This window comes from Bos taurus, chromosome 2 (assembly GCF_002263795.3).
Source record: "Bos taurus isolate L1 Dominette 01449 registration number 42190680 breed Hereford chromosome 2, ARS-UCD2.0, whole genome shotgun sequence".
In the NCBI taxonomy this organism is placed as follows: Eukaryota; Metazoa; Chordata; class Mammalia; order Artiodactyla; family Bovidae; genus Bos; species Bos taurus.
Genome location: NC_037329.1, coordinates 131,795,007 through 131,821,370, shown reverse-complemented (window position 1 = coordinate 131,821,370; position 26,364 = coordinate 131,795,007). Strand labels below are relative to the sequence as shown.

At 40.3% G+C, this 26,364-nt stretch overlaps 1 protein-coding gene across 19 annotated transcripts in view; it reads right to left on the bottom strand.

The window, feature by feature from the left end:
- The window catches only part of EIF4G3 (eukaryotic translation initiation factor 4 gamma 3), a 354,574-nt gene that overhangs the window by 16,419 nt on the left and 311,791 nt on the right, over window positions 1–26,364 (bottom strand). For 16 of the 19 annotated variants that reach the window (XM_024982993.2, XM_059880202.1, XM_015460870.3 and 13 more), the window contains 8 exons: window positions 25,379–25,473; window positions 22,108–22,201; window positions 21,071–21,188; window positions 18,566–18,786; window positions 16,099–16,217; window positions 10,956–11,128; window positions 3,235–3,360; window positions 2,052–2,133 (listed from right to left, as the gene is read on the bottom strand). In XM_024982993.2, coding sequence (XP_024838761.2) covers window positions 2,052–2,133; window positions 3,235–3,360; window positions 10,956–11,128; window positions 16,099–16,217; window positions 18,566–18,786; window positions 21,071–21,188; window positions 22,108–22,201; window positions 25,379–25,473 — 1,028 coding nt within the window. The remainder of the gene's footprint in view (window positions 1–2,051; window positions 2,134–3,234; window positions 3,361–10,955; window positions 11,129–16,098; window positions 16,218–18,565; window positions 18,787–21,070; window positions 21,189–22,107; window positions 22,202–25,378; window positions 25,474–26,364) is intronic. The other 3 variants (XM_015460874.3, XM_024983016.2, XM_059880220.1) reach the window with 1 other exon arrangement.

Here is a 26,364-nt window from a genome sequence, read left to right as displayed (position 1 = left end):
TGGAAAGTGAAGTACAGTTGATTAAGGTTCGATAATTTCTTTTACCAGATGACTAATCTGGGGATCGGCAAGCTTGGTGTTTGGTGTTTTTTTGAATATAATCATCTAAAAAGAGTTTAATTCACACAACTTATAAATTCAAAACTGCCTCTTTTCCTGGACAGTGCTCTATGCATTGGTGACTAAAGCTACTCAATACGCCTTGCTGGAAGTCCTCTTCATAGTAGGTTACCATTATGCTACTTAACATGAGAAGGATTAAGGAAGTCATTGCTCCTGAACAAGGAATGAGAATTATTTCAAGGGCAAGAAGTGCAAGGTTGAGCCCAACAAACAGCAGAGAAGAGCTGCTGTCAGTTGGAAAACTGATGAGGAGGTTAAGTCCACTCCCTGAACCAAGTCACAGTGATAAAGGAAAGCGTCAGGCTTTGAGGCTGCAACTGTCATCTAAGGAACACGTACTAGTTACTTCACAGGCTAATTTGCCCAGGGCATAGCTGATAACCTGGCAGAGCTAGGATTTTAACTCTAGGTTAATTTCAGAGTTTATGTTCTATGAGAATTTTGTTTTAGTTAGGAAAAGTGAGAACCTGCTTTCTGTTTCTACAAATAAATCTTAACAAGAATTTGAATTTTAAGGGATGAAGTCAAATAGGTAGAAGAGGAGGAGAAAATTCTCAATCTAGAAATTAGGGTTCAATAAAAACTTCAGTGCCATCAAGCAAGGGGTATTAATAATATATATAGATAATCAGCTAGAACTAGAGACTCTTCAGTATACCTATCTACGAGTAATTATCACACAAATTAGATACAGGGGAACTTCTGCAGATTTAGACAGAGAAATGATAAGCTGTTTTGTTTTGGTTTTTATCAGTGCCTACAAAACAGTAAATTCTATCATCCTAGTATCTCTTGCTCTGGTATGAATAAGTCAGGAAACACTCTAGAACTTTTCAAGGGAGTTGTTTTGTTTTGATGCTTCTCACCCCAGGAGTTACATCACCTCCCTCTTTGGGAAGCTATACCACTTTTCCAAACCTCTTAACCTCTAATATAGCACGGACACAATGTTTTGGTTAAGATTTGTCTGTCTCCCCTTCCAGTCTATAAATTCTTTGAAGGTTTAGTCATCTTTGTAGACTAAAATCCTGGCAAAGGGCTTTGCAGAGAATTATGCAGTAATTCTAAATAAATTCTAAAATAAATGTAACTTTAAGATAGAAATTCACAATCCTGCGGAATCATTTTCACCGCCTATTTCTTTTTTCCATTAAAAAATCATTTTATTGAAGTACAGTTAATTTACCATGTTGCGTGAATTTCTGCTGTACAGCAAAGTGATTCAGTTACATGTATACATACACACGGTCTTCTTCATACTCTTTTCCATTATAGTTTATCACAGGATATTGATACTTCCCTGAACTATACAGGAGGTCCTCACTGTTTATCCATTATGTGCACAGCAGTTTGCATCTGCCAACCCAGACTCCCGACCCATCTCCCCCTCCCCTTGGCAACCACAAGCCCCTTCTCTATTCTGAAAGTCTGTTTCTATCGCAGAGATAAGTTCATTTGTGTTTTAGATTCCATGTATAAGTGATATCAATGTGAATTTTTACCACCTATTTCTAATCAGATTACTTAGCTTTAATCCAAAAATAATAAAATCAATCATTTCATGAATCTCATCTTTCTCTGAAAGTGGAGGAGTTTTAATCAAAATCTATTATAATAAAGTATAAATAATATAGCCATTTTGCTTCAAGAGAAAATAAATGAAAACACATCTTGAGATTCTTTAAATTTTACCAAATCTAGCTGAGATTAGATAATTTCTTCCCAAATTACTAGAGAACAGAAAGGCAAATATACCTTTGGAAGAAACTAGACTGAACCAGAGACCTCACTTTTTCCCCCTCCCCAAATAATAGAAGTTAACAGAATTACTTACACAGCGATACCCAAGTTATTCACAGATAAACCAAGATCAAAATCATGACACTTCCTAATACACTGCTAAGTCCAACACTAAGTTTAACGCTCACCATTTGTTTGCATAGAAGGTGCAATATTTCAGAAATCAAGATTCCAGCTCTTCCAACAGGAAGTAAAGGTTTGCAAAATTCTCTGTAAAAGATACAAGTAGTGCTTAAGTACCTCTGAACAAATTCTGTTTTAAAAAACAGGCAAACAAAGTGTGCAACCTAAATAATACTGGTAAAGTCCAAGCTCCAGAACATGCTCAAAGTAATAATTTTCAGCAGAAGTAGTTCAGAGACCTCGGGTTTTTATGCCTCACTGAGAAGCTGGAAAGAGGCTTTACAATTCCTGGGTTTTGCCTTTTTCTCTGTTTCAGTGATAAAAGCAATGCAGAGATCAGTCTCACTTACTCTGTTTATCTAAGTTCCACTTTAAGCTGAAAGGAGAGAAGCACCTTAGGTAACAGGAAGGTGTGAAGCTTGCTTATGAAATATGTTTAAGAAAGGAAGCTTTTCTTTAGAATATGGATGAAACAGAAAGGAACCAATTTTCCCATAGTCTAAATCAGTATTTCACAAACTATGTTCCACAGTACATTAACAATTATTCCTCAAAAAAAGGATTCAACAGTCAATTAAATGAAGTGATGCTGACTGAAACAAAGCGAAGTTATTTTTATTTGTTGCTTTGTTTACAGGACTGTCATAACCTTTAATGTGCTATAATACACTTTGTGAATCTCACAGGGACACACTAGTATGCAGAGTCTGACTATGTGAACAGTTTTGGGAGAAATACCAGCCCACACAACGTAGCAACAATTGCCCATTCCTGTCCAAATCTAGGAATGCCTAACAGCTCAGTTTCTTTCAAAACAGCCTGAGCAGGTACCATGCAGGTGCCACAATCTGACAGGTTATCACGTGGAACTAGAAATTCTTACAGCACTGGAGCAATGAGAGACACAAAAGCCAGATTAACAGTAAGCTTCCAGGAGCAATCACTTTCCAATCACATGATTCTGAAGCCATGTCTAACATTAATGAACCACAGGGCTGTTATACCCCCATCACTTCTCTAATTTAGAAAAATGTAACATTTTTATACAGAAATTAGAAGCCTTAAAGAGCCACAGGCTGAGTGTGAAAGTCTCCAAAAGCACTGAAGAAATAGCACTAAGCTAAAAGCCAGCTGGTGAGTTCTGCCAGGTTAACTAGAAATACATCCAAAGAAGCAAGCACAACTTACGTGATGAGTTGTCTCATGGAGATTCCGCCTTCTTTTAACATGGGAGTCACCAGTTCAGCAAGGTACAACCAAATATGGGGAATATCAATGGCCATGTCATCTGCCAATTCCAATGTTTCTGAAAAACTGGAAAAGAACAGGAAAAAATCCACATGCAAATGTAACTGAAAAGTTAAGATCAAATACATCGATCAAAACCCAGTCAGTCAACAAATATCCACTAGACAACTGCTATGTCTGGTACTGCTCTGGGCGTCAAGTACACAAGCTTTTAATCTCAAAGAGTCTGTATCAGTGTGGGGAGGAGAACAACACAGACAAAAGCGTGTTTGCAGACAGGGTTAATTCTCTGAAGAACAGGACCTCAGGTACCAGGATACGCTAGAGGGTGACCAGAAAACACCCCTGTATGGATGTGCCATCTGAAAGACTTAATGAAAACGAGGCAGTCTCATGATGTTCTAGGGTAACAAGCTATTAATTTAATCCCAACTATAAAGAGTTCCCCATAGCTAAGTATCATATCCTCTGAGTCGGTCAGAAGCACTGACGGAAAACTTCGTGTAATACAGACCAGACACAAAGAGAAGAAAAGACACAAATTCTTCCTCTGAGGAGCTTACAATGGGGAAGAAAGCTGGGTGAATACAAAAGAGCCTGACAACGTTACTACATAACATCATCATTATACACGTTACAAACTGCACAACCTCTAAAGAAAAGCTGGTGGTTTTAGGCTTTCATGCTATGGAATATTTCTCAACGTGAAGTAACATAAATCAAATTTTTAAATATAAAATTTAGAAACATCAAATACAAAACACCAGCACAGTCTTATTTAGGCTGGAAATCATAGCTATTCATTTTAAGTATAAAAACCCAGTTCAAGACTGTGTTAATCATTCCAACATAGAATATATTAAAAGGTACAAAAACAAAAGTGAATTTAACTATAGGAGACATATAAATAATTACAAGGAAATACACATAATCAGAAGGGTGCATGAATCGAGGGGTCAGGGCAGGTGGCACCTTTCAGATCTCCACATACATGAAAAGTGTGTGCTTGCTCACTGCAATTCCAGTTTCTAGCCACCTACCTCGGAGAGCTACACACCACTAAAATTTTTCACTTAAAAAGAGCTACCACTGTAAGGCAGGGTCACTTTTCTGAAGGTGTCATTTCAAAACAGTTGGCCGCTCAGCCACATTATCTAACTCTGGGCTTCATAAATCCTTAATGGCAATTTTGTGACCTCACAGCTTGCAATTATTTCACACCAATTTGCTATAAACAGACTCTTGACCGTTCGCTCATTATGTATGCTTCCAGCTTGGTTAATGTGCCAACGATGGGACATAATCTGGCCGGGCTCCAGGATTTCTAGATTAATTACGTGTAATGCCTCTTCATGTTTCATGGTTTAGTGGTATAAACTTTTCTAATGAGCTCATGAGACAATCGCAGCAGTCTTGGTCTTGAAGCAGTGTGTCTAAACTGTTCTTTTCAACTCACATTACAACTAAAAGGTACTCCTTCTTCCCCAGTTTTCTCCTTGTCGATTGGTCAGTTTACCATGGTACCATCTGCAGAACTCCATCATCGACCAAATCCACACTGATGATAAGAAACACAGCTGGCTGAACACACGATATCTGAAGCAAAAGCTGGTAAGCAACTTACTTCTCTTCAAGTTTACTATTCCTAAATTCTTTTGTACGATTTTAGAAGAAAAATCCTACAGCCCCGTGTGCAGAAGCTGCTTGACAATTATCTCTGTGTCTTTGGACTACTACTTAGCCTTTAACAATGCCTTGCCTAACATGTATTTTCTGCTGGCTGAATAAATGAAATAAAGCTATAGCACAGCCTTGCTTCGTGGTATATAGTGACTACCACACCCACTAAATTGCACTTCTGGGAGGTCCACCAATGGGACTTCAAACATCCCTCACCCCATTTCAACTAGAGAAACTCTATTTTTACTTATTTTATATATTGCGATCCTAAAATTTAGTTGAAGAAAGCAATACATTATTAAAAGTTAGAAATATATTTTTTAATTTTAATTTTTTAATGCAGTAAAGTTCTGATTAGACATCTGCTAAAAGGCAAAATAATCTACCATTGCTGGAAATGATCTTGTCAGGCAGCATCTTCCATAATTTTGCATTATGATAACTTTAATAAAAATACAAATCTCGTTGTAAATAACCAAAGAAGAAATAGTGAAGACATCTCAAAATTAAGCTGGCCTGGTATTATTGTGCTGATCATTAGAGAATCTAACTAGATGTAAAACAAAGAAATAAATAAAAAGATAAAGACCCTTCTTATATTCCAGTACCATTTTCAAAGGAATACCACAGAAAAAGACTATTACCTCACCTATGAGAGCGAATGGAGCCTTCACTTGTTAAGAAGCACCTCTACAATTTTGCATATGGAACTTAGTCTGCTTGTCCACTTAAGCTCCAGTGTCTTTTACCAAAGTAGAATTGCCTTAAGTGGCAAGAAAAGTTCCATGAGTAGTCAAGGAGGAGATAAGAATTTCCCTCCCAATAAGTATCTCTGAAAGTAAAATATTAATATATCGAAATTGCTTGAAAGGCAAATATTTTGGGTCTCTAGTCAGCTCCAACTTTTGTCCTGCTTTTCACTTGTTTATTACATTTTCACTTGTTCAAAACACTTTCAAAGAGATTCCAATTCCATGGTGAACAGTGAGCTACATTCAACTACCTTTACCAGACAGTTTTTAGAAGTTTCCTGAGGCCATAATATTAAACGACTATACCACATTATCTGAAATGAATCTACCTACACAATAATGTGCTTACCTACACACATATCTGATTTGCATCATAGAGTATTTAGATCCAAGTCCTGAAAATTCCAAGGGGATGGTTTGATCTTGTGTAAATGTTTTATATATACCAACTACTATGCTCAGAGTTGATAATACATCTTTTAAGGAAAACTGCAAAGGATCTAAGCTTTGTTTATAAACCACTTGACACAGAGAGGCTATCTGAAACATCTGTCTAGTCTATCTTACTTTTCAAGTAGCAATGTATGCTTTGGGCAGCCGTAGGAGAAACCACATATAGGGGACTGGAATGCAAAATAGGAAGTCAAAAAAACCTGGGGTAACAGGCAAATTTGGCCTTGGAATACGGAATGAAGCAGGGCAAAGACTAATAGAGTTTTGCCAAGAGAACGCACTGGTCATAGCAAACACCCTTTTCCAACAACACAAGAGAAGACTCTGCACATGGACATCACCAGATGGTCAACACTGAAATCAGACTGATTATATTCTTTGCAGCCAAAGATGGAGAAGTTCTATACAGTCAGCAAAAACAAGACTGGGATCATGAACTCCTTATTGCCAAATTCAGACTTAAATTGAAGAAAGTAGGGAAAACCACTAAACCATTCAGGTATGACCTAAATCAAATCCCTTATGATTATACAGTGGAAGTGAGAAATAGATTTAAGGAATTAGATCTGATAGATAAGAGTGTCTGATGAACTATGGAAGGAGGTTCATGACACTGTACAGGAGACAAGGATCAAGACCATCTCCATGGAAAAGAAATGCAAAAAAAGCAAAACAGCTGCTGAGGAGGCCTTACAAACAGCTGTGAAAAGAAGAGAAGCGAAAAGCAAAGGAGAAAAGGAAAGACACAAGCATCTGAATGCAGAGTTCCAAAGAATAGCAAGGAGAGATAAGAAAGCCTTCCTCAGTGATCAATGCAAAGAAAGAGGGAAACAATAGAATGGGAAAGACTAGGGATCTCTTCAAGAAAATCAGAGATACCAAGGGAACATTTCATGCAAAGATGGGCTCGATAAAGGACAGAAATGGTAGGGACCTAACAGAAGCAGAAGATATTAAGAAGAGGTGGCAAGAATACACAGAAGAACTGTACAAAAAAGATCTTCATGACCCAGATAATCACGATGGTGTGATCACTCACCTAGAGCCAGACATCCTGGAATGTGAAGTCAAGTGGGCCTTAGGAAGCATCACTATGAACAAAGCTAGTGGAGGTGATGGAATTCCAGTGGAGCTATTCCAAATCCTGAAAGATGATGCTGTGCAAGTGTTGCACTCAATATGCCAGCAAATTTGGAAAACTCAGCAGTGGCCACAGGACTGGAAAAGGTCAGTTTTCATTCAAATCCCAAAGAAAGGCAATGCCAAAGAATGCTCAAACTACCACACAATTGCACTCATCTCACACACTAGTAAAGTAATACTCAAAATTCTCCAAGCCAGGCTTCAGCAATACGTGAACCGTGAACTTCCAGATGTTTAAGCTGGTTTTAGAAAAGGCAGAGGAACACGAGATCAAATTGCCACCATCTGCTGGATCATCGAAAAAGCAAGAGAGTTCCAGAAAAACATCTATTTCTGCTTTATTGACTATGCCAAAGCCTTTGACTGTGTGGATCACAATAAACTATGAAAAATTCGGAAAGAGATGGGAATACCAGACCACCTGACCTGCCTCTTGAGAAACCTGTATGCAGGTCAGGAAGCAACAGTTAGAACTGGACATGGAATAACAGACTAGTTCCAAATAGGAAAAGGAGTATGTCAAGGCTGTATATTGTCACCCTGCTTATTTAACTTATAGGCAGAGTACATCATGAGAAACGCTGGACTGGAAGAAGCATAAGCTGGAATCAAGACTGCCAGGAGAAATATCAATAACCTTAGATACCCAGATGACACCACCCTTATGGCAGAAAGTGAAGAGGAGCTAAAGAGCCTCTTGATGAAAGTGAAAGAGGAGAGTGAAAAGGTTGGCTTAAAGCTCAACATTCAGAAAACGAAGATCATGGCATCTGGTCCTGTCACTTCATGGGAAGTAGGTGGGGAAACAGTGGAAGCAGTGTCAGACTTTATTTTTTGGGGCTCCAAAATCACTGCAGATGGTGATTGCAGCCATGAAATTAAAAGACGCTTAGTCCTTGGAAGGAAAGTTTTGACCAACCTAGATAGCATATTGAAAAGAAGAGACATTACTTTGCCAACAAAGGTCCGTCTAGTCAGGGCTATGGTTTTTCCAGTGGTCATGTATGGATGTGAGAGTTGGACTGTGAAGAAAGCTGAGTGCCGAAGAATTGATGCTTTTGAACTGTGGTGTTGGAGAAGACTCTTGAGAGTCCCCTGGATTGCAAGGAGATCCAACAAGTCCATTCTAAAGGGGATCAGTCCTGGGTGTTCACTGGAAGGACTGATGCTAAAGCTGAAACTCCAATACTTTGGCCACCTCATGCGAAGAGCTGACTCACTGGAAAAGACTCTGATGCTGGGAGGAATTGGGGGCAGGAGGAGAAGGGGACAGCAGAGGATGAGATGGCTGGATGGCATCATCAACTCGACAGACATCAGTTTGAGTGAACTCTGGGAGTTGGTGATAGACAGGGAGGCCTGGCGTATTGTGATTCATGGGGTTGCAAAGAGTCGGACACGACTGAGCGACTGAATTGAACTGAGGAGAAACCACAGATTAACCATTGGCTGATCAGGGCCCAGTAAACTTGGAGGTCTTCTTTTTTGTTTTCCAGAATCATCACTGGCTTGGGCAACTAGGCAGAAACGGCTTTAATTGTTCAGAAAGCATTGTGCTAGTCACTCAGTTGTGTCCGACTATTTGCAACCTCCATGGACCATCAGGCTCCTCTGTTCAAAGGATTTTACAGGCAAGAATACTGAAGTGGGTTGCCATTTCCTTCTGTAGAGGATCTTCCAAACCCAGGGATCGAACCCAGGGCTCCCGCATTGCAGACAGACGCTCTACTGTCTGAGCCACCAGGGAAGCCACAGTTGCTCAGAAGTTGGCATTTAACAGAATCAGCATCCAGAAAGCTGACACTGACGCTCCCCTCACAGTGCTGAGTAAGGACAGAGATCTTTGGACACTGGGACTAAAAGAGATAGAAGACAGGGCATTTCGGTGGCTCCAATGAAATGGCTTCTCTGGACAATATGATCTATTTATAACTTAAGTTTCAGAAGTAACTGGGAAACTATGGTTCAATGTGCAAGAAGGTTCTTTGTGGATACTAACATGGGGCTATCTCTTAGTTTCCACCTTAGAAAAAATTGCCAGAGCTTTCTATTTAGGAAGGAATAGGGATCTTCCTAGGGGTCTTGTCTAAGGATAATCTGGTTAGGTCTAACTAAGTATCAAAAGCTAGGTCAGAAGCTGCTGTGTTATCACGAGCTGCAGAGGAAGCAGGGACAGGGAAAGCGGAAGCAGCTATTGAGACACAGGTGTGCCCCTTTCGGTCTATGTGAAACGTGGTTGTGGCAGTGTTGCCAACAGCCACAACAGCACCACTCCCAAAGCAAGTGTGGACACCGTGTCTGGATGTGGTAATTTTTCCTCAGGGAAATGAAAATGTTCGAGATAGCCTGGAAACCAAGCTAGCACCTCTCAACTTCAATCAAGGCCAATGAAGCTAGAACACACTCTGTGAGGGCTTTTCAGGGATGAATCAACTTCTGACTATAGTTTGAAGAAAGAGAGAAAATGGTAACTGGTAATGTAGCATTCTCATTTTCAAAATTTTCTGGTGAATGTATCATAATATCTGGGCAAAAAGCAAATATTTATAAATTAACATAATAGTTATTATTAAAACTATAGTTCCAAGTTGGCTAGGGGCAGATCTCAATTTGTGAGGCTATAAATAACCTCATTTGCTCTTATTATTTATACGGGTTGGCTACTGGAGTGAGGGGGCCAAAGTTTCTTACTAAGTTAACTGAGTCAGATAGCCTTAATCTAGTCAAGTCAAGTCACTGAAATCTAACTTATTGATGCAGTATAACTTTTTAATGATTCTAGGAACAAATATACATCTTCTGGGACCCTGAGGACAGTGCCATTATTCCTCAGAAAAATCAAATGAATAGTTATTCCTAGGTATATTCAACCCTGGCATTTAATAATTACACCTTTCTAAGAGGCTGGCCATATCTGAGAGATATATGGTGGTATTTCATCATGTGCATTTAATTTATAAGACCACAAAAAAGATTTTTATTTTAAAACATAAGCCTGGGTAAGATTCTGTGATTGTGCCACAAAGAACCTGATCCATGCATGCATCTGCGGATGATCACAAAGAGAACCAGATTCTGAGCACACAGGATTTAACACAAGTGACAGCCAAACTTCATCAACTCAGCCATCAAGAGAAATTATAATGAAACCAACCTGGAATAAACCTGATCATTAACAACTGTGGAGTTACATATGCTTCTATTGGGGTAGAGTAGACAGACAAGCATTTCTTGGCCAAAATGAACCACGGTTTAAAGGATGAAGCTTTTTTGGTTTAATTTTCCACAATTTTTATCACAAAGGAAAGCTTTTTTCTCAGGGTTTACATGTAGGCTGATGAGGAGCTCTGAGTTTCTTGGTAGTTAAGAGGGTCTGTTATCTGACTTGCATCATAATATGAGTCTATCTACAATTAGATACAGAAAATCAGAAAATAACCACTAGCACAATCTATCAAAAGCCATCATATGAACCAACATACATACTGTCAATATAATATACACCAACATACTATGGCAGATACAATTTTGACCTATGGAAACCGCTAAATACTTAAAAAGATATGTACTCTTAAAATTAACTACTATGAAAGAGCCTAGTAACTGACTACTACTGTTGAGTAGGATACTGACCCTCTGAAAAAGTCCTGTTTGCTGAGCTTTTCTGACTGCACCAGCTGATACAGTAACTGGCCCATGTGATCCCGGGTGATCTGGCTCCTTTCCAGGGTGGACTCCACTCCCGTCCTCACGAACACATGTTGCAGGCCCTGGGCGTTCAGCTCTTCCACACACTGCATGGCTTCCTGTTCAAACAGCAAATAAAAGCTTACTCCAAAATAAATAAGCTTACTCGAATTGCCAGAGTGTTAAAATAAGTTTAAAAACATTTACTTATGACAAAATTGGTAGAAAAGAGCAAGATAGTTTCATATATATAAATAGCTAAAAATTAATATAGCTCAGTAAAATGCAGGATAATATGGGCAATACTATTCGGCATATTTAAAAATAAAAGTGCATCTTTGTAAGGCTAATGTGTTTAGGTTAACATCTTCTTAAAGATCACTCAAAAGACCAGAGCCAAAAATGTCCTTTATTACACAACATGGATCTATATTATGATCACTCAGAAACTTGAAATGGTATATTATCAAATAATATTTAAACAGAAATTCGTGTCATGATTCAAAGGCCTTAATTCTGAGATAACTGAGGTAATTCTGTCTCAGTATGAAAATCTTCAAAGAAAAATGTCTTCCTTTTATAGTAAGGTTGACATGGTTAGCTGAAGTACTAAAAATCTTTTAGGAAGATCTTGGGATATGGGGCTTGTAGACTGGTTCTTACCACGGGATGATCTGGCTAGGTCAGTATCTCTGTTCTGGACAATAAAAGCCTGGCAGCAGGGTCACTCAATCACCAATCACCTCCCTGCCCTCAGCTACCTCAACGTGTGTGAGTTCAAAATCCTGTGATTCAACATCTGACGAGAGCAGTTCTTGTGAGGGGGAAGATGCATGTGAGAAGGGCAGTCTCCTGACAGAAGCCGCGAGTAAGGCAGGTCTAGGCATTTTCACCACTGTTTATCTCCCCTCTGTTAAGTTATTTAATACCTCCTCCCGTGTCAACTTTTTATCTAAAATATTTTCAAAATATAGAGAAATTAAAGAGTAATAAAAGGTACACCGACATACCTTTACTGCAATTTAATCAATTGCTGGTTTTCTTATATATGTATCTAAGAAATTCAACATTCACACAGTAACATCAACTAAGTATCTGATATATAGTACATACTGGAATTTCCACAACTGTCCCCAAATGTCCAATATAGCTTTTTCATTGTTCTAGGATCCAACTGAAAACCCAACGTCACACGTCATGATGTCTCTCTACCTTTGTTTTTGGCCATGTTGCCCATCCTCCAGGATCTTAGTTCTCCAGCTAGGGATCAAACCCAGGGTCCTAGCAGTGAAAGCGCCAAGTTCCAAACACTGAACCGTCACAGAATTCTCTCTTTAGATTCTTCTCTCCTTTGTGTTTTCATGACACTGGCACTTTTTTTTTTAATACATATGATTATTGATGGCATTTATTTATTTATTTTTATTATTTTTTTAATTTTATTTTTAAACTGTACATAATTGTATTAGTTTTGCCAACTATCAAAATGAATCCACCACAGGTATACATGTGTTCCCCATCCTGAACCCTCCTCCCTCCCCATACCATCCCTCTGGGTCGTCCCAGTGCACTAGTCCCAAGCATCCAGTATCGTGCATCGAACCTGGACTGGCAACTCGTTTCATACATGATATTTTACATGTTTCAATGCCATTCTCCCAAATCTTCCCACCCTCTCCCTCTCCCACAGAGTCCATAAGACTGATCTATACATCGGTGTCTCTTTTGCTGTCTCGTACACAGGGTTATTGTTACCATCTTTCTAAATTCCATATATATGCGTTAGTATACACTGTATTGGTGTTTTTCTTTCTGGCTTACTTTTAACACAACTGTCACATAAGACTGTTTCTTACATACACTTTACCCAATCAGTCTGTCTGTTTCCAGCCCATCTGTATCTCACGCACATTCATCGAATGCTAAGTTACCACCCATCCTTCTAGCTTCCAGAATGGTGCTGCTTTCTACAGCTTATGCTTTTTATCCTTGTGGGGTTTTACCTCATTTTAAGCCTATCATCATCATTATAAAGCCTTTTCAGGAGAGAGTAAAAATGAAAGCAAATACTCAATGCTCAATATTATACCTGAAGTGATTGTCTCCCAATGAGAATTTAGTCACTGCATCTGCATACTGGGCCAACTAACTGTATCATGGAACTACTAATGCGAAGTTTCTAAGTTCACAGCAGTTCATAATCTTACCCTTCTCCCTAGTTTCTAATGTTTTGTTTCTTGTTTTTTACCTCTAACCTGAAATGATACCTCCTAGAATCCCTGTGACTGGTTATCATACCATCTAATCTTACTTCTTTGCACTGAAACACTTTCTTTTTGTAGAAGCTGCTTATTTAGTTATTACCTATTTTTAGGACAGCTTTGTCTGTATCACCCACTAGAACATAAGCTCGGTAAAAGACCCATAAAAACAGATTATGCTATTCAGTACATATACTACAATATTTACAGGAAGTATTCCTTAAAATGGGCTTCCCTGATAGCTCAGCTGATAAAGAACTCGTCTGCAATGCAGGAAACTCCTGTTTGATCCCTGGTTTGGGAAGATCCCCTGGAGAAGGGATATGCTACCCACTCCAGTATTCTTGGGCTTCCCTGGTGGCTCAGACAGTAAAGAATCTGCCTGCAACGTGGGAGACCTGGGTTCAATCCCTGGGTTGGGAAGATCCTCTGGAGGAGGGCACAGCAACTCACTCCAGTATTCTTGCCTGGAGAATCCCCATGGACAAAGGAGCCTGGTGGGCTAGAGTCCATGGCGCAACAAGTTGGACACAACTGAGCAAATAACACACACGCATGCATTCCTTAATGTGGGTGACACACTTCAGGTGCTCAACATATACATCTCACAGAGGCTAAAAACACAAGGTGTGGAGTCAGACAAATATGTTTGAACCCTGGTTCTGCTACTTACTTGCTATTGTGTGAGTTCAGGAATGTTACTTAATCTCTCAGCTTTGACTTCCTATCACAAGGTTACTGTGAGGACTGCATATAATATATATAAGTACTTGGCATATTGCTAAACACAAAACAAGGGCTCAATAAATACTCATTTGTATTACTGTTAACTATAGAACCTATTAAAATGTTTGGGAAAAATCTTCCTTAGAATGAGCTCCGCAATAAGCCTTTAGCATGACACACCAATACCCAAAAGGTAGGAAGAAAAAGTATAGCTTCTGTTCTGAAGCTGGAAGCTTGGATTTGAATCCTGAGTCTGCCATTTATCTGACAGTGGAAACAGTGTCAGACTTTATTTTTTGGGGCTCCAAAATCACTGCAGATGGTGACTGCAGCCATGAAATTAAAAGACGCTTACTCCTTGGAAGGAAAGTTATGACCAACCTAGATAGCATATTGAAAAGCACAGACATTACTTTGCCAACAAAGGTCCGTCTAGTCAGGGCTATCGTTTTCCCAGTGGTCATGTATGGATGTGAGAGTTGGATTGTGAAGAAAGCTGAGCGCCGAAGAATTGATGCTTTTGAACTGTGGTGTTGGAGAAGACTCTTGAAAGTCCCTTGGACTGCAAAGAGATCCAACCAGTCCATTCTAAAGGAGATCAGCCCTGGGTGTTCTTTGGAAGGAATGATGCTAAAGCTGAAACTCCAGTCCTTTGGCCACTTCATGCGAAGAGTTGACTCACTGGAAAAGACTCTGATTCTGGGAGGGATTGGGGGCAGGAGGAAAAGGGGACGATAGAGGATGAGATGGCTGGATGGCATCACCAACTCGATGCACATGAGTTTGAGTGAACTCTGGGAGTTGGTGATGGATACGGAGGCCTGGCGTGCTGTGATTCATGAGGTCACAAAGAGTCGGACACGACTGAGCGACTGAACTGAACTGAACTGAACTGAGAGCAAGTTACGTTACACCTTTGCACCTCAGCTTTCTTTTCTATTTTTCAATTTTATTTTACTTTTATTTTAATTAGAAGATAATTACTTTACAAAATTGTGATGGCTTCTGCCATACATCAATATGAATCAGCAATAGGTATACATATGCCCCCTTCCTCTTGCACCTCTAGCTGTGCTAGGGGCTTCCCTGGTGGCTCAGACAGTTAAAAAAACAAAAAACAAAAAAACTGTGCTGCCAATTTATAAGAATACTATTTATTTTCCAGGATTCTAACAAATCACAATATATGAAGTCTGTTCTTTGGATTATTCCAGTTAGTGTTCTTATTTTTGCTGCATTTTCAAGAGTACTTTCTGAAAAGTACTCTAACTTGCTCATGAGTAAAACCTTCCTATTTCTAAATTTTGGACAATTTCGGTAAGCTTTTAGCAAAGCAAAAGTAGTTAATGTATCTGACAAATAATTTTAACAGATAAGCCTTTGATGACCCCAGATCCCTAAACCAGGTCCCATTATATGATCTCTCCTAAGATCCTACAGGTCTCCTAGCATTTATTTTAACCACAATTGAACACTTTGTGGACTTTATCTGTTCATGATCTGTCTCTAACTTAAGACTACAAGGCTCATGAAGTCAGGCAGTGTGTGTATCTTACTCACTGCTACCTTAAAATGAAGATCAGGAGAAGATTAAGGTTAAAGAAGGGCAAACTGAAAGCTACATCTTGAAATGTTTCACTTAGGCTGCCAGACCCCAACACATTACTCTCTTGTGCCTCAGTTTTACTTATGAAGTAAAGAAAAAGTAATGTCAGCTGTACTTTAAAGTTCCTATGAGAATGTTGATGAAAAGACAGGTAATATAAGGAGCCAGGAATTCCTCATGATACTGTGTTGTTTTTGTTCATTAATGTCAAAGTAAATTTGGTTATCCTGCAGTGGGGAGGGACTGATACCGGCTCTCCCTCCCTGCCAGTTGATCCTGTGAACCACAGTATCCATATAAAAGAGCGCACTGGGCAGGAGCGTATCAGTTGTGCAAACTGAACCGAGCAGGGCTTGGATCACTCGCTCGAGGTCTCATCAGTTCACAATAACTGATCTAGACCAAAACCAAGTCACACTGTCTCCAGTGAAGTTCTGCTGTCTCCTATCACAGGCCTTTCTGTGCTGTTGCTTCTTTTTTAAAAATTGTTGTTTACCTTAAAATCATTAATGTGTAGAAACTCATCAATGATAGATTTGGACTTCCTCTCCATCTCTTCCTCTGACAACGCGGGCTTGTCAGAGGCTGATGTTACTGGAATTTCCGGTTTTGTCACTAGTGAGGATAAAATAGTGAGAAAGGAAAAATGACAAAAATTATCATTAAAATGGTAGAATTATGGTTGATAATATACATGTTCTGTTACTTTTTTTTTTAAGTAAAGGCATTAAAACAGATACAAATGTGACAAAGCAAGCCACCTAAAAGTAGAACACTGAAACATGATTTTAGAATACACACATACTAAATAACGTCATAGTCCACAACAGCTACAAGGGATTGAGATGTTGGTAAATTTTTATAATGAGCATTTTTTGTTCCTTTTTAAAAAAATCAAGGTATAGTTGATTTACAGAATTATCTACAGTATTATATCAGCTTCAAGTACACAACACGGTGAAGGAATGTTTCCCTAGAGTATGCTGCATTTCCTTCCTGTATTTTGATTGCTCTCCACTGCTTCGATGATGGAGGGCACGCGAGGCCCGCTAAGTCGCACAGGCGTGCACAGAGCTACAGCCACGCTGGCTTCTGCAGTTGCTTGAGTACACCATGGCTCCACAGACGAATACTCTGTTCACGGTGCTCCTCCTACATGGAATGCTGTCTCTCTCTGCCCCTCGCCTGTCCCTCCCTGCAAACCTGTTTTAACTCCTCTTTCCTTCAGACCCGAGGAAAGCCTTCTCTAACATTCCCCTGTGTCTGGTAAGTAAGTACTCTCTTATAACTAGGTTTCTTTCATAGCGTTTTTCTCATTTTGTACTTCTATACTGTCATGGTCCGTGTGAGGGTTGGAAAAGAATTTCCAGACATGAGGCAGGAGAGGAGCATAAAGTTCATTACAGCGGGAGACGCTCTAGAACAGCAGGCCAGCTCAAGGAAGACCTGACCTTGAACAGTGGTCCTTAGTCCACTTTCATACCCAGGGAACAAGGAGTGGGCTAGGGGTCTTGTGGGTCATTTGCTGATTGGATGCGGCACGTATCCTGGGTGGGGGAAGAGTAAGGCAGGTAACTTCTCCCTACGGGGCAGGAGGGGAGACAGGCAACACTGCTCAGGAGGACCTGAAATCCGTTAGGAGCCACACCACGGGGGAGGGAAGGACACCAGGGTCTGGTTTTGCCGTTCCTGCATTCCGAGACCGTCCTCGGTTTCATCTCTCTTTCAATCCTTGGGTTACCACGTGTGTCATCTTTCATGGGGTTATTTGATAAACTTCTCTTTGACCCAGGAGACAGAAGACCAAGAGCAGGGACTGGTGCCCAGGTGCACGTGGCAAATAAACAAATGACCCAGACAGTTAAGCGTGCGGAGGGCAGCTGTGCCACAGCGTCCACTACACACCAGACGCTTCTCATACCCTATCTTGTTAGGCTCCCAAACCACCCAGCATGCAGAAGAAAGCCACACGTCCTTAAAACTGAAAGATCTGAAGTCCTCATCAGTCGGGAAAAGACATTTCAATTTTCCTGTGAAATCCATTTAGAAACTACAGTTAAGAGACATAATTTAAATAGTGAAACAAAATTGAAAGCTAGGAAAATGTTATAAAACAACCATATTACTTCAGGATTAAGATTTAAAAACTTTTTCATCACTGTCATTATCATCATTAAGACATCTAAGACCTTTTTGCAAGCTTTGTGTTTACCAGGTAATGTTCAAAGTATTTACACGTATTATCACTTTTAACCTCCACAATAACTACAGAATTAGTACACTTGTTATCCCCATGTAAGAGATGAGGAAACTGAAAATCAGATCGGTTAAACACGAGGCAGTTTTTAGAGCACTACCTGAGTTGGTCCTCTAAGCACATACATGCTCAACATGTACAAAACCCACAGAGCTTCCAAGATGAAGGTAATAAAAGACCATCTGATACTTTCTCTCTGGTTTGCCCTGTGGTGGCCCAACAGTTTCAGGATTTTCATACATGTGAGGGGCTGTACACAGGATACCTTGGAGAAGGGAGGCTACCCACTCCAGTATTCTGGCCTAGAGAATTCCATGGACTGTACACGGGGCTGCAAACGGTCAGACAGGACTGAGTAGCTTTCACTTTTACCATTCACAAAGGACACACACTCTAATGCACACGGGGGTGCAATTGAGGGACGTTGGAGGAAGTTCGTATCGCTCAAGATACAGCAAAAGGCCCTTATCTGCATCGCTTTTAATAGTGAAGGGGAAAATTTACACACTGCTGAACAATGGATACCTGGGGAACGAGAACCGTGAGATTAGGAAGATATCCTCTAACTTTTAGAGCACTGGCTTGTGTGCTGTTAACATGTATTGATTCTGAAAATCTACTCAGGCACAAAGTCTCCTTGTCTTTTTCTCCTCCCAAATTGAAGGCCCCAGTCTTCACCTGTGTCTGTTCATACAGAACCCCTCACCTGGCTCCCTGGTCCTGCTTCGCTCCGCCTCAGCGCTGCTCCTCTCCACGTCCATGCCTCCTGTGAGCTGCTTCACGGTCTCCAGCATCTCCCTCCGCTGCTCCTCCTGAGACTGATTGTCTAACAGGTCTTTACTGCTGCCACCCCTCATGAAAGTGTTCGGCCGAGCTGCTGCAGGCTGGAGGGGCTTGTCATTCTTCTCCCTGCCCGTGCTTCCTCGACTTCAAAGACAAAACAACACTTCTCAAAATAAAGACCACCTCCATTCCCTCTGTATTCAAATTATAAAACAACACCAAGACTTTCTAAGTATGCAGGAGAACTTTTCACAGACAACTTTAGATGTATGAGGCACCAATTACACGCCAAAGTATAATTATTTACATAAACAAGTAAAATCAGTGCTTTAACGAGATTAAGATGTGTTTTAGCTTTTCCTTAAATGTAAAAGGGATACCACTTGAAAATTTTAAATGCCAATGGCAATTCCTTGTCTAAATTTTAAAATATCTTTTAAGAAGAAAGACTGATGAGTGTATGAGCTAAGTGAATGAAAGGGAAACACAGTACCAAAATAATATGGTTTTACTGTCTTACAAACTTTACAATGATATTTATTCAGAAATTTCAAATACATGGAAAATATCTGAGGACCAAGTCGTGGAAAGTTTTTGAATAGCCCAAATCACACACTACATTCATTTTAGGAGAGAATCTTCCTGTCTTCCTACTCTTCTCTCAGACAATTCTAACCAGTGCGGCAAACAGGTCCTCAGCCCAAGAGAGATCAGCAACGGTGAATTTAAAATGAGAAAAGGAAGACCTACAGGAAAGACAACGGGTCTAATCACTATGCAGGAACAGACACAGTCCTCAAAAAGCACAGCCATCAGGGGACATTTATAGCAGGGAAAAGAGAGTACACCATGAGAAATGCTGGGCTGGAAAAAGCACAAGCTGGACTCAAGATTGCCAGGAGAAATATCAATAACCTCAGATATGCAGATGACACCACCCTTATGGCAGAAAGTGAAGAAAAACTAAAGAGCCTCTTGATGAAAGTGAAAGAGGAGAGTGAAAAAGTTGGCTTAAAGTTCAACATTCAGAAAACAAAGATCATGGCATCCTGTCCCATCACTTCATGGGAAATAGATGGGGAACAGTGGAAACAGTCAGACTTTATTTTTTTGGGCTCCAAAATCACTGCAGATGGTGACTGCAGCCATGAAATTAAAAGACGCTTACTCCTTGGAAGGAAAGTTATGACCAACCTAGATAGCATATTGAAAAGCAGAGACATTACTTTGCCAACAAAGGTCCGTCTAGTCAAGGCTATCGTTTTCCCAGTGGTCATGTATGGATGTGAGAGTTGGACTGTGAAGAAGGCTGAGCGCCGAAGAATTGATGCTTTTGAACTGTGGTGTCGGAGAAGACTCTTGAGAGTCCCCTGGACTGCAAGGAGATCCAACCAGTCCATTCTGAAGGAGATCAGCCCTGGGATTTCTTTGGAAGGAATGATGCTAAAGCTGAAACTCCAGTACTTTGGCCACCTGGTACGAAGAGCTGACTCATTGGAAAAGACTCTGATGCTGGGAGGGATTGGGGGCAGGAGGAAAAGGGGACGACAGAGGATGCGATGGCTGGATGGCATCGCTGACTCGATGGACGTGAGTCTGAGTGAACTCTGGGAGCTGGTGATGGACAGGGAGGCCTGGTGTGCTGCGGTTCATGGAGTCGCAGAGTCGGACACGACTGAGCAACTGCACTGAACTGAACTGAAAGAGTCACAAACACCTCAGGAGCACAACTGATGCTCAATGACAATCTAGGTTACTGTTTAAAAGTTCACCTGTGCTATATTTTGTTTCAGAAGCCAAAGGAATAGTAATATAGCTTAGGAAACCCACCTAGTCACATTAATTTATAATAATAAAAAGCAAAAGTTTGCGAGGTTAAAGAAACTCAGTTCCAAAAGCACCTACATCAAAACATTTTATTCTGTCACTATACTACAGGTTCTCACCCACTCTGTGTAAACTAGCCAACGAACACCTGACTGTACGAATCCTACAAAAATCAAAGTAGAAAGATAGCAGAATACAGAGTAGTGAAAAATAAAAGGCAACCTCAAATATAACTGCAAGAACAGTGTGACAGAGGAATCCACAGGTGGGCGGTCAGGCCCTTTCACTCAGCTTGAGGGTTGCAGCCTGAGGGTGCTAGTTTCTCTGGAGCGCCTGCAGCCTCGCCTTGCGGAGCCCTGACACAAGCTCCCGGGGCTCGTTGGCTGGGCCTGGCTTTCTGAGTGGAGCAAGCTATTGGATATCCCTTCCACCTTATCTGAACTCCATAACTTCCTTATCTTGGAGGAAATCAACTTTAGTGATGAAATGAATCTACCCATAGGGATTATCATCACAGAGAGAGCGAGAGAGTGTGTGTTGTGTTGGACAGCCAGCCAGCCTGACAAGCAGGTCAATCTTTATTAATGTGCAGACTGCTTACCTAGTTAAGGTCCGCCGGGAATCAAACTCTAGAGGTGTGGATGACGCAGACCCTGAAGGTGCTGGAGGTTGCAAAGCAGAGAATCTGTTTAAACTGGAAGCACTTGATCTTAAGGCATCTATAGATATTAAGGAGTGAGAAAGAAATATAAATCACATGACTAAAATGCAGCTTCTAACTGATCTGCCTTCGTGGGGAAGGGCCCGTGGCCAGGCATTTCTAACGAGCCTAACCAGCTGACGCCAATCTCCTGGTCCACAGACCATACTCTTAGAAGCACTCTGTTAGAAAGACTTTGTATGTAAAAAAGAATTTATAAATATTTATTCATTACAACTATCTGCTCCTTTAAAAATATAACTAAATTATCCTAAGTAGGGCCTAGGAATGGTAAATAGGGGAAGAAAGAAGGCAAGCGAAACCAAAAGAAAATATTTAACTTAAAAAATGCTGTGATGTCATTTATGTAAAAGTATGGATGTGAGTTTAAGTGAACAATTTAATTTAAAAGAAAAAAGGTCAAAATTATGTAATAGAAGGGAAATATGGGAAGGTTGTTAACAATGAAGTTTAATTGTTATGATCCAAGTATGTGAGTCCTAAAGTCAAGTCTCTCAAAATCTACTTCTGACATAGATTTTGAAAACTATTTTAATCGAATTGTTTTTTCTTTCGCAACACCCTAAAGTTAAATGCTTCTGGGTAATAATATTACTTTACTCAGTAATATGAGTTTCCATTTTAATTTGGAGTCCCAGTAACTTTTCTAATTATATTGAATTTGTAAAAAGCAACAAAACAACAAAGGAATCAAACAGATTAAAGTTTTAAATAGTTTTTGAATTAAAAAAAAAAAAACTTGTTTTAAATATTCAAAATACCTAAGGATCCACAGTGAGGAGGAAACCCTCAATTATGTTAAGAGCGGGACACCAATAAATCTGGGCGTGATTAGTTTATAGATCTTGCACTAAAACGTACGCTTGTGAAACGACTGCAGCACGCCAGCTTCCGGAGGAAGGACACTCCTCACTTACCGGCCTCGCTCGCCTTGGCTCCACCACTGCTGCCCTTTCCCCAGCTGCCCAGCTGCGCTTTAGGTACCAGCTGAATTTTCTCATCAATTGTGGGCTGCAACGTAAGGGATCACAAGTCAACAGTAGGAACTATTCTAGAAGAATAGTTTATCTTCTCTTTTTTCTCCCCAGTGCAATAAAATCAATTTCAGCAACAAAATTTTGCTTGGAATGCCCCTATACAAAACATAAGTTGGAGCTGTTCCCATTAAACTGGGATTCCTCTGGCCCTGGAAGAACTCTTTGGAATCCAGTGTCCACAAAATACAACTACTGGCCTGGAGAATACATTCAGATCCTTGAAGATGGTATGCTAATCTGCTAAGCAGTTTCTAATGATTTCCCTTTTACAATGCCAAGGGATTTTAAAATGGAAAAAAAAAAACAGAAAGAGGAATATACAAATATTACAAAATTAACTCATTAATCTTTTCAAGTGACTGTTAGGAAACAAGTCAAAAGACCCAAAGATTTCACATTTTAGCAAAGCCTAAAATAGGTTGGGGCAGGGAAGGAGAGGTGAGACAGGCGCATGGTTCAGTAAAGGGGAACAAGAGAAAAGAAAGGAACATGTTAGACGGGGAGTTAGGGTGCCTGATACCTCTCAGATTTAACTCTCCCAGCACAACTTCAGTACAAATGCATGGAGGACCTCATAGAATGCACACCACAACACACACACTGTGAGGCGGATCCTAGCAAAGGCACTGCTATGCTCTGACACTGCAGCTTGCTATATGTAGTTAATAGTTAATAGTGAATCTCCTTAATGGTTTTGAGCTTTTAATATTTATATAGAGTACCAACAGTATAACTGTCTGAATACACACATTTCTTTTAATTTATATATTTTTTAAAATATTAAGGAAATAATGTTGTAGAATGTTCCTTTTTACAGTGCCCATGCACAGAAACGATATTTAAAACACAAATGATTTTAGTTAAAACTGTCTCTTGCTGGAAATGGAAGCGGATGGGAATCAAGTTGTATTCAGCGATGGAATTCCTTCTTTGGGACATAAACAACTGAAAGAATGTACCAGAGTCTTAGAAAACAGGATCCTGGCTGATACATCAAGAGAGATCCAGAAAGGGAATGCTCCGTCCTGAAGCAATGCTTTGAGAAAACTGTAAGGATGCAAATGACACAGCTCATCTTCTTCTATTTGATATCTTCATTGTGAGCTTTAGACTATCTTTAGTATCCTCCTGGCAGGCTGCCAATTTCAGATCTATGGAAAGCGTATTACAAGTAAGGATCAAACCACACTTGCAAGTGGTTTGCAAAACCCAGTGGGCTTGGAAGTTTCCACTTTTACAAAATGTAATTCCACTTTCTCTATGTTCTCCAAGGTTCTCTTCACTCTACATATAGTGATCAACTTCTACTGCTGAAAACATCTGCCAGGAGAAAATTCTTTCCTCTTACCGCCCATAGTCTCAAGAGAAGGAAGTAGGGTCCAGTAAATCTTTATCACAGAATAATTTCTGGTAGGTCTTCTGTGATTTCTTTTGTGCCTTAGATATAGCAAACCATTCATTCCTTTAATGGTCAAACTTAAAAAGGCACTTTCTCTCCTTCCTTAGAGCTAAGGATCAGAACAGATCAGATTAGTTGCTCAGTCGTGTCTGACTCTTTGCGACCCCATGAATCGCAGCACGCCAGGCCTCCCTGTCCATCACCAACTCCCGGAGTTCACTGACACTCAGGTCCATCGAGTCAGTGATGCCATCCAGCCATCTCATCCTCTGTCATCCCCTTCTCCTCTTGCCCCCAATCCCTCCCAGCATCAGAGTCTTTTCCAATGAGTCAACTCTTCGTACCAGGTGGCCAAAGTACTGGAGTTTCAGCTTCAACATCAGTCCTTCCAAAGAAATCCCAGGGCTGATCTCCTTCAGAATGGACTGGTTGGATCTCCTTGCAGTCCAAGGACTCTCAAGAGTCTTCTCCAACACCACAGTTCAAAAGCATCAATTCTTCGGTGCTCAGCCTTCTTCACAGTCCAACTCTCACATCCATACATGACCACAGGAAAAACCATAGCCTTGACTAGACGAACCTTTGTTGGCAAAGTAATGTCTCTGCTTTTCAATATGCTATTTCGGTTGTTCATAACTTTCCTTCCAAGGAGTAAGCGTCTTTTAACTTCATGGCTGCATTCACCATCTGCAGTGATTTTGGAGCCCAGAAAAATAAAGTCTGACACTGTTTCCACTGTTTCCCCATCTATTTCCCATGAAGTGATGGGACAGGATGCCATGATCTTCGTTTTCTGAATGTTGAGCTTTAAGCCAACTTTTTCACTCTCCACTTTCACTTCATCAAGAGGCTTTTTTAGTTCCTCTTCACTTTATGCCATAAGGGTAGTGTCATCTGCATATCTGCGGTGATGGATATTTCTCCCGGCAATCTTGATTCCAGCTTGTGTTTCTTCCAGTCCAGCGTTTCTCATGATGTACTCTGCATATAAGTTAAATAAACAGGGTGACAATATACAGCCTTGACATAATCCTTTTCCTATTTGGAACCAGTCTGTTGTTCTATGTCCAGTTCTAACTGTTGCTTCCTGACCTGCATACACATTTCTCAAGAGGCAGATCAGGTGGTCTGGTATTCCCATCTCTTTCAGAATTTTCCACAGTTTATTGTGATCCACACAGTCAAAGGCTTTGGCATAGTCAATAAAGCAGAAACAGATGTTTTTCTGGAACTCTCTTGCTTTTTCCATGATCCAGCGGATGTTGGCAATTTGATCTCTGGTTCCTCTGCCTTTTCTAAAACCAGCTTGAACATCAGGAAGTTCATGATTCACATATTGCTGAAGCCTGGCTTCGAGAATTTTGAGCATTACTTTACTAGGGTGTGAGATGAGTGCAAGAGCTAAGGATACAATGTACAAAAGCTTGCAATTTACTATGGCTTCTCAAGAACTTTTGTTACCATCTCTCCTATACTGAGTATCTCATACCTTTAAGAATTAACCTAGTCAATTTAATAAGCCTTAGTAAACCTAACTAATCTAGTCCTTCTTAGTTAACACTCATACAAATAAAAAGGACTAATTCCAGGACAACTAGGAAAGAATACACTTACTAAGGTTGCCCTGCAGAAATGCATCTGCAATAAAAAACTACCCGGTAAAATGTGTAATATGGCTGTTTCATGTAGGAAGTAATTTTGAGAGTCATGTTTTTGAGACTATTTGAAGTTGTTCTTAAATGTCACACTCACCTTAGTGATTTTCAGAAATTTTGAGGGGTCCAATACCCGACTATTCTTGGCCCCTTGAACAGTGTTCCACCCACCTTCATCCACTCTCTGGACACCTGCAGGAAAAACGGAGTGAGCCAGACTCTCCTCTGTCTCAAATCAGTTTGACAATGAAATGGTGAGCAATCTTTTCAACTCAGCAGCTCCAATCAAAACCCAGGAAAAAGACAAAAGAAACTGTGAAAGCACTGCTGACGGTCTCCTTACCACCCACAACATGAAAATTTCAAGTAGAAGCACTCTACTGGTATCCATCTCTCATAAAACATTACTGACCTGGAAGAAACCAACTCATAGAAATGAACAAGGATTTAGTGCTAGACTAACCCTCCCTAAGGGAGGGCCAAATCTAATGTGTATAGAGTTAATGATGAGAATACTTTGGGAGAAATAAGATGGAAATAATTTATTCCAAAGTTTATTTCACTTAATGATGTTATAAGACACTATGGTTTGACCATTCCCTTAAAACCTGCTTCTCTAAACTTTCAGGCACTGAGAGGCAGAAAACCTTGACTCCTCTTTCTCACACATTGCACTTAATTTGTCAGCAAATCTTGTCAGTTCAACCTTTTCAATATATTCAGCATCTAGCCCCCCTTCTAACCACTACTAACACTACAAATTTGGTTAAGCTAGCAATAAGCCTCAACTGGTATAAAAACATCATCACTGGCTTCCTGCTTCATCCTCACCATTCTCATCATGGCAGCCAGTGTGGCCCGAGTAAGTTATGAGTCAGGTCTTGTCACTTCTTTGCTCAAAACACTTCTGTTATCTATTTCATTGTGAGAATAAGACAGACTCCTTATAAATGGTTTATCTCCTCTAAGTAATCTGGCCCCTGCCTCTCAGACCCCATCTCCTACCACTCCCCCCCCATAACCTTTGCTCTAGCCACACTGACCTTTTTGCTGATGCTTGAAAAGGCTGCTTCAGGGCATTTA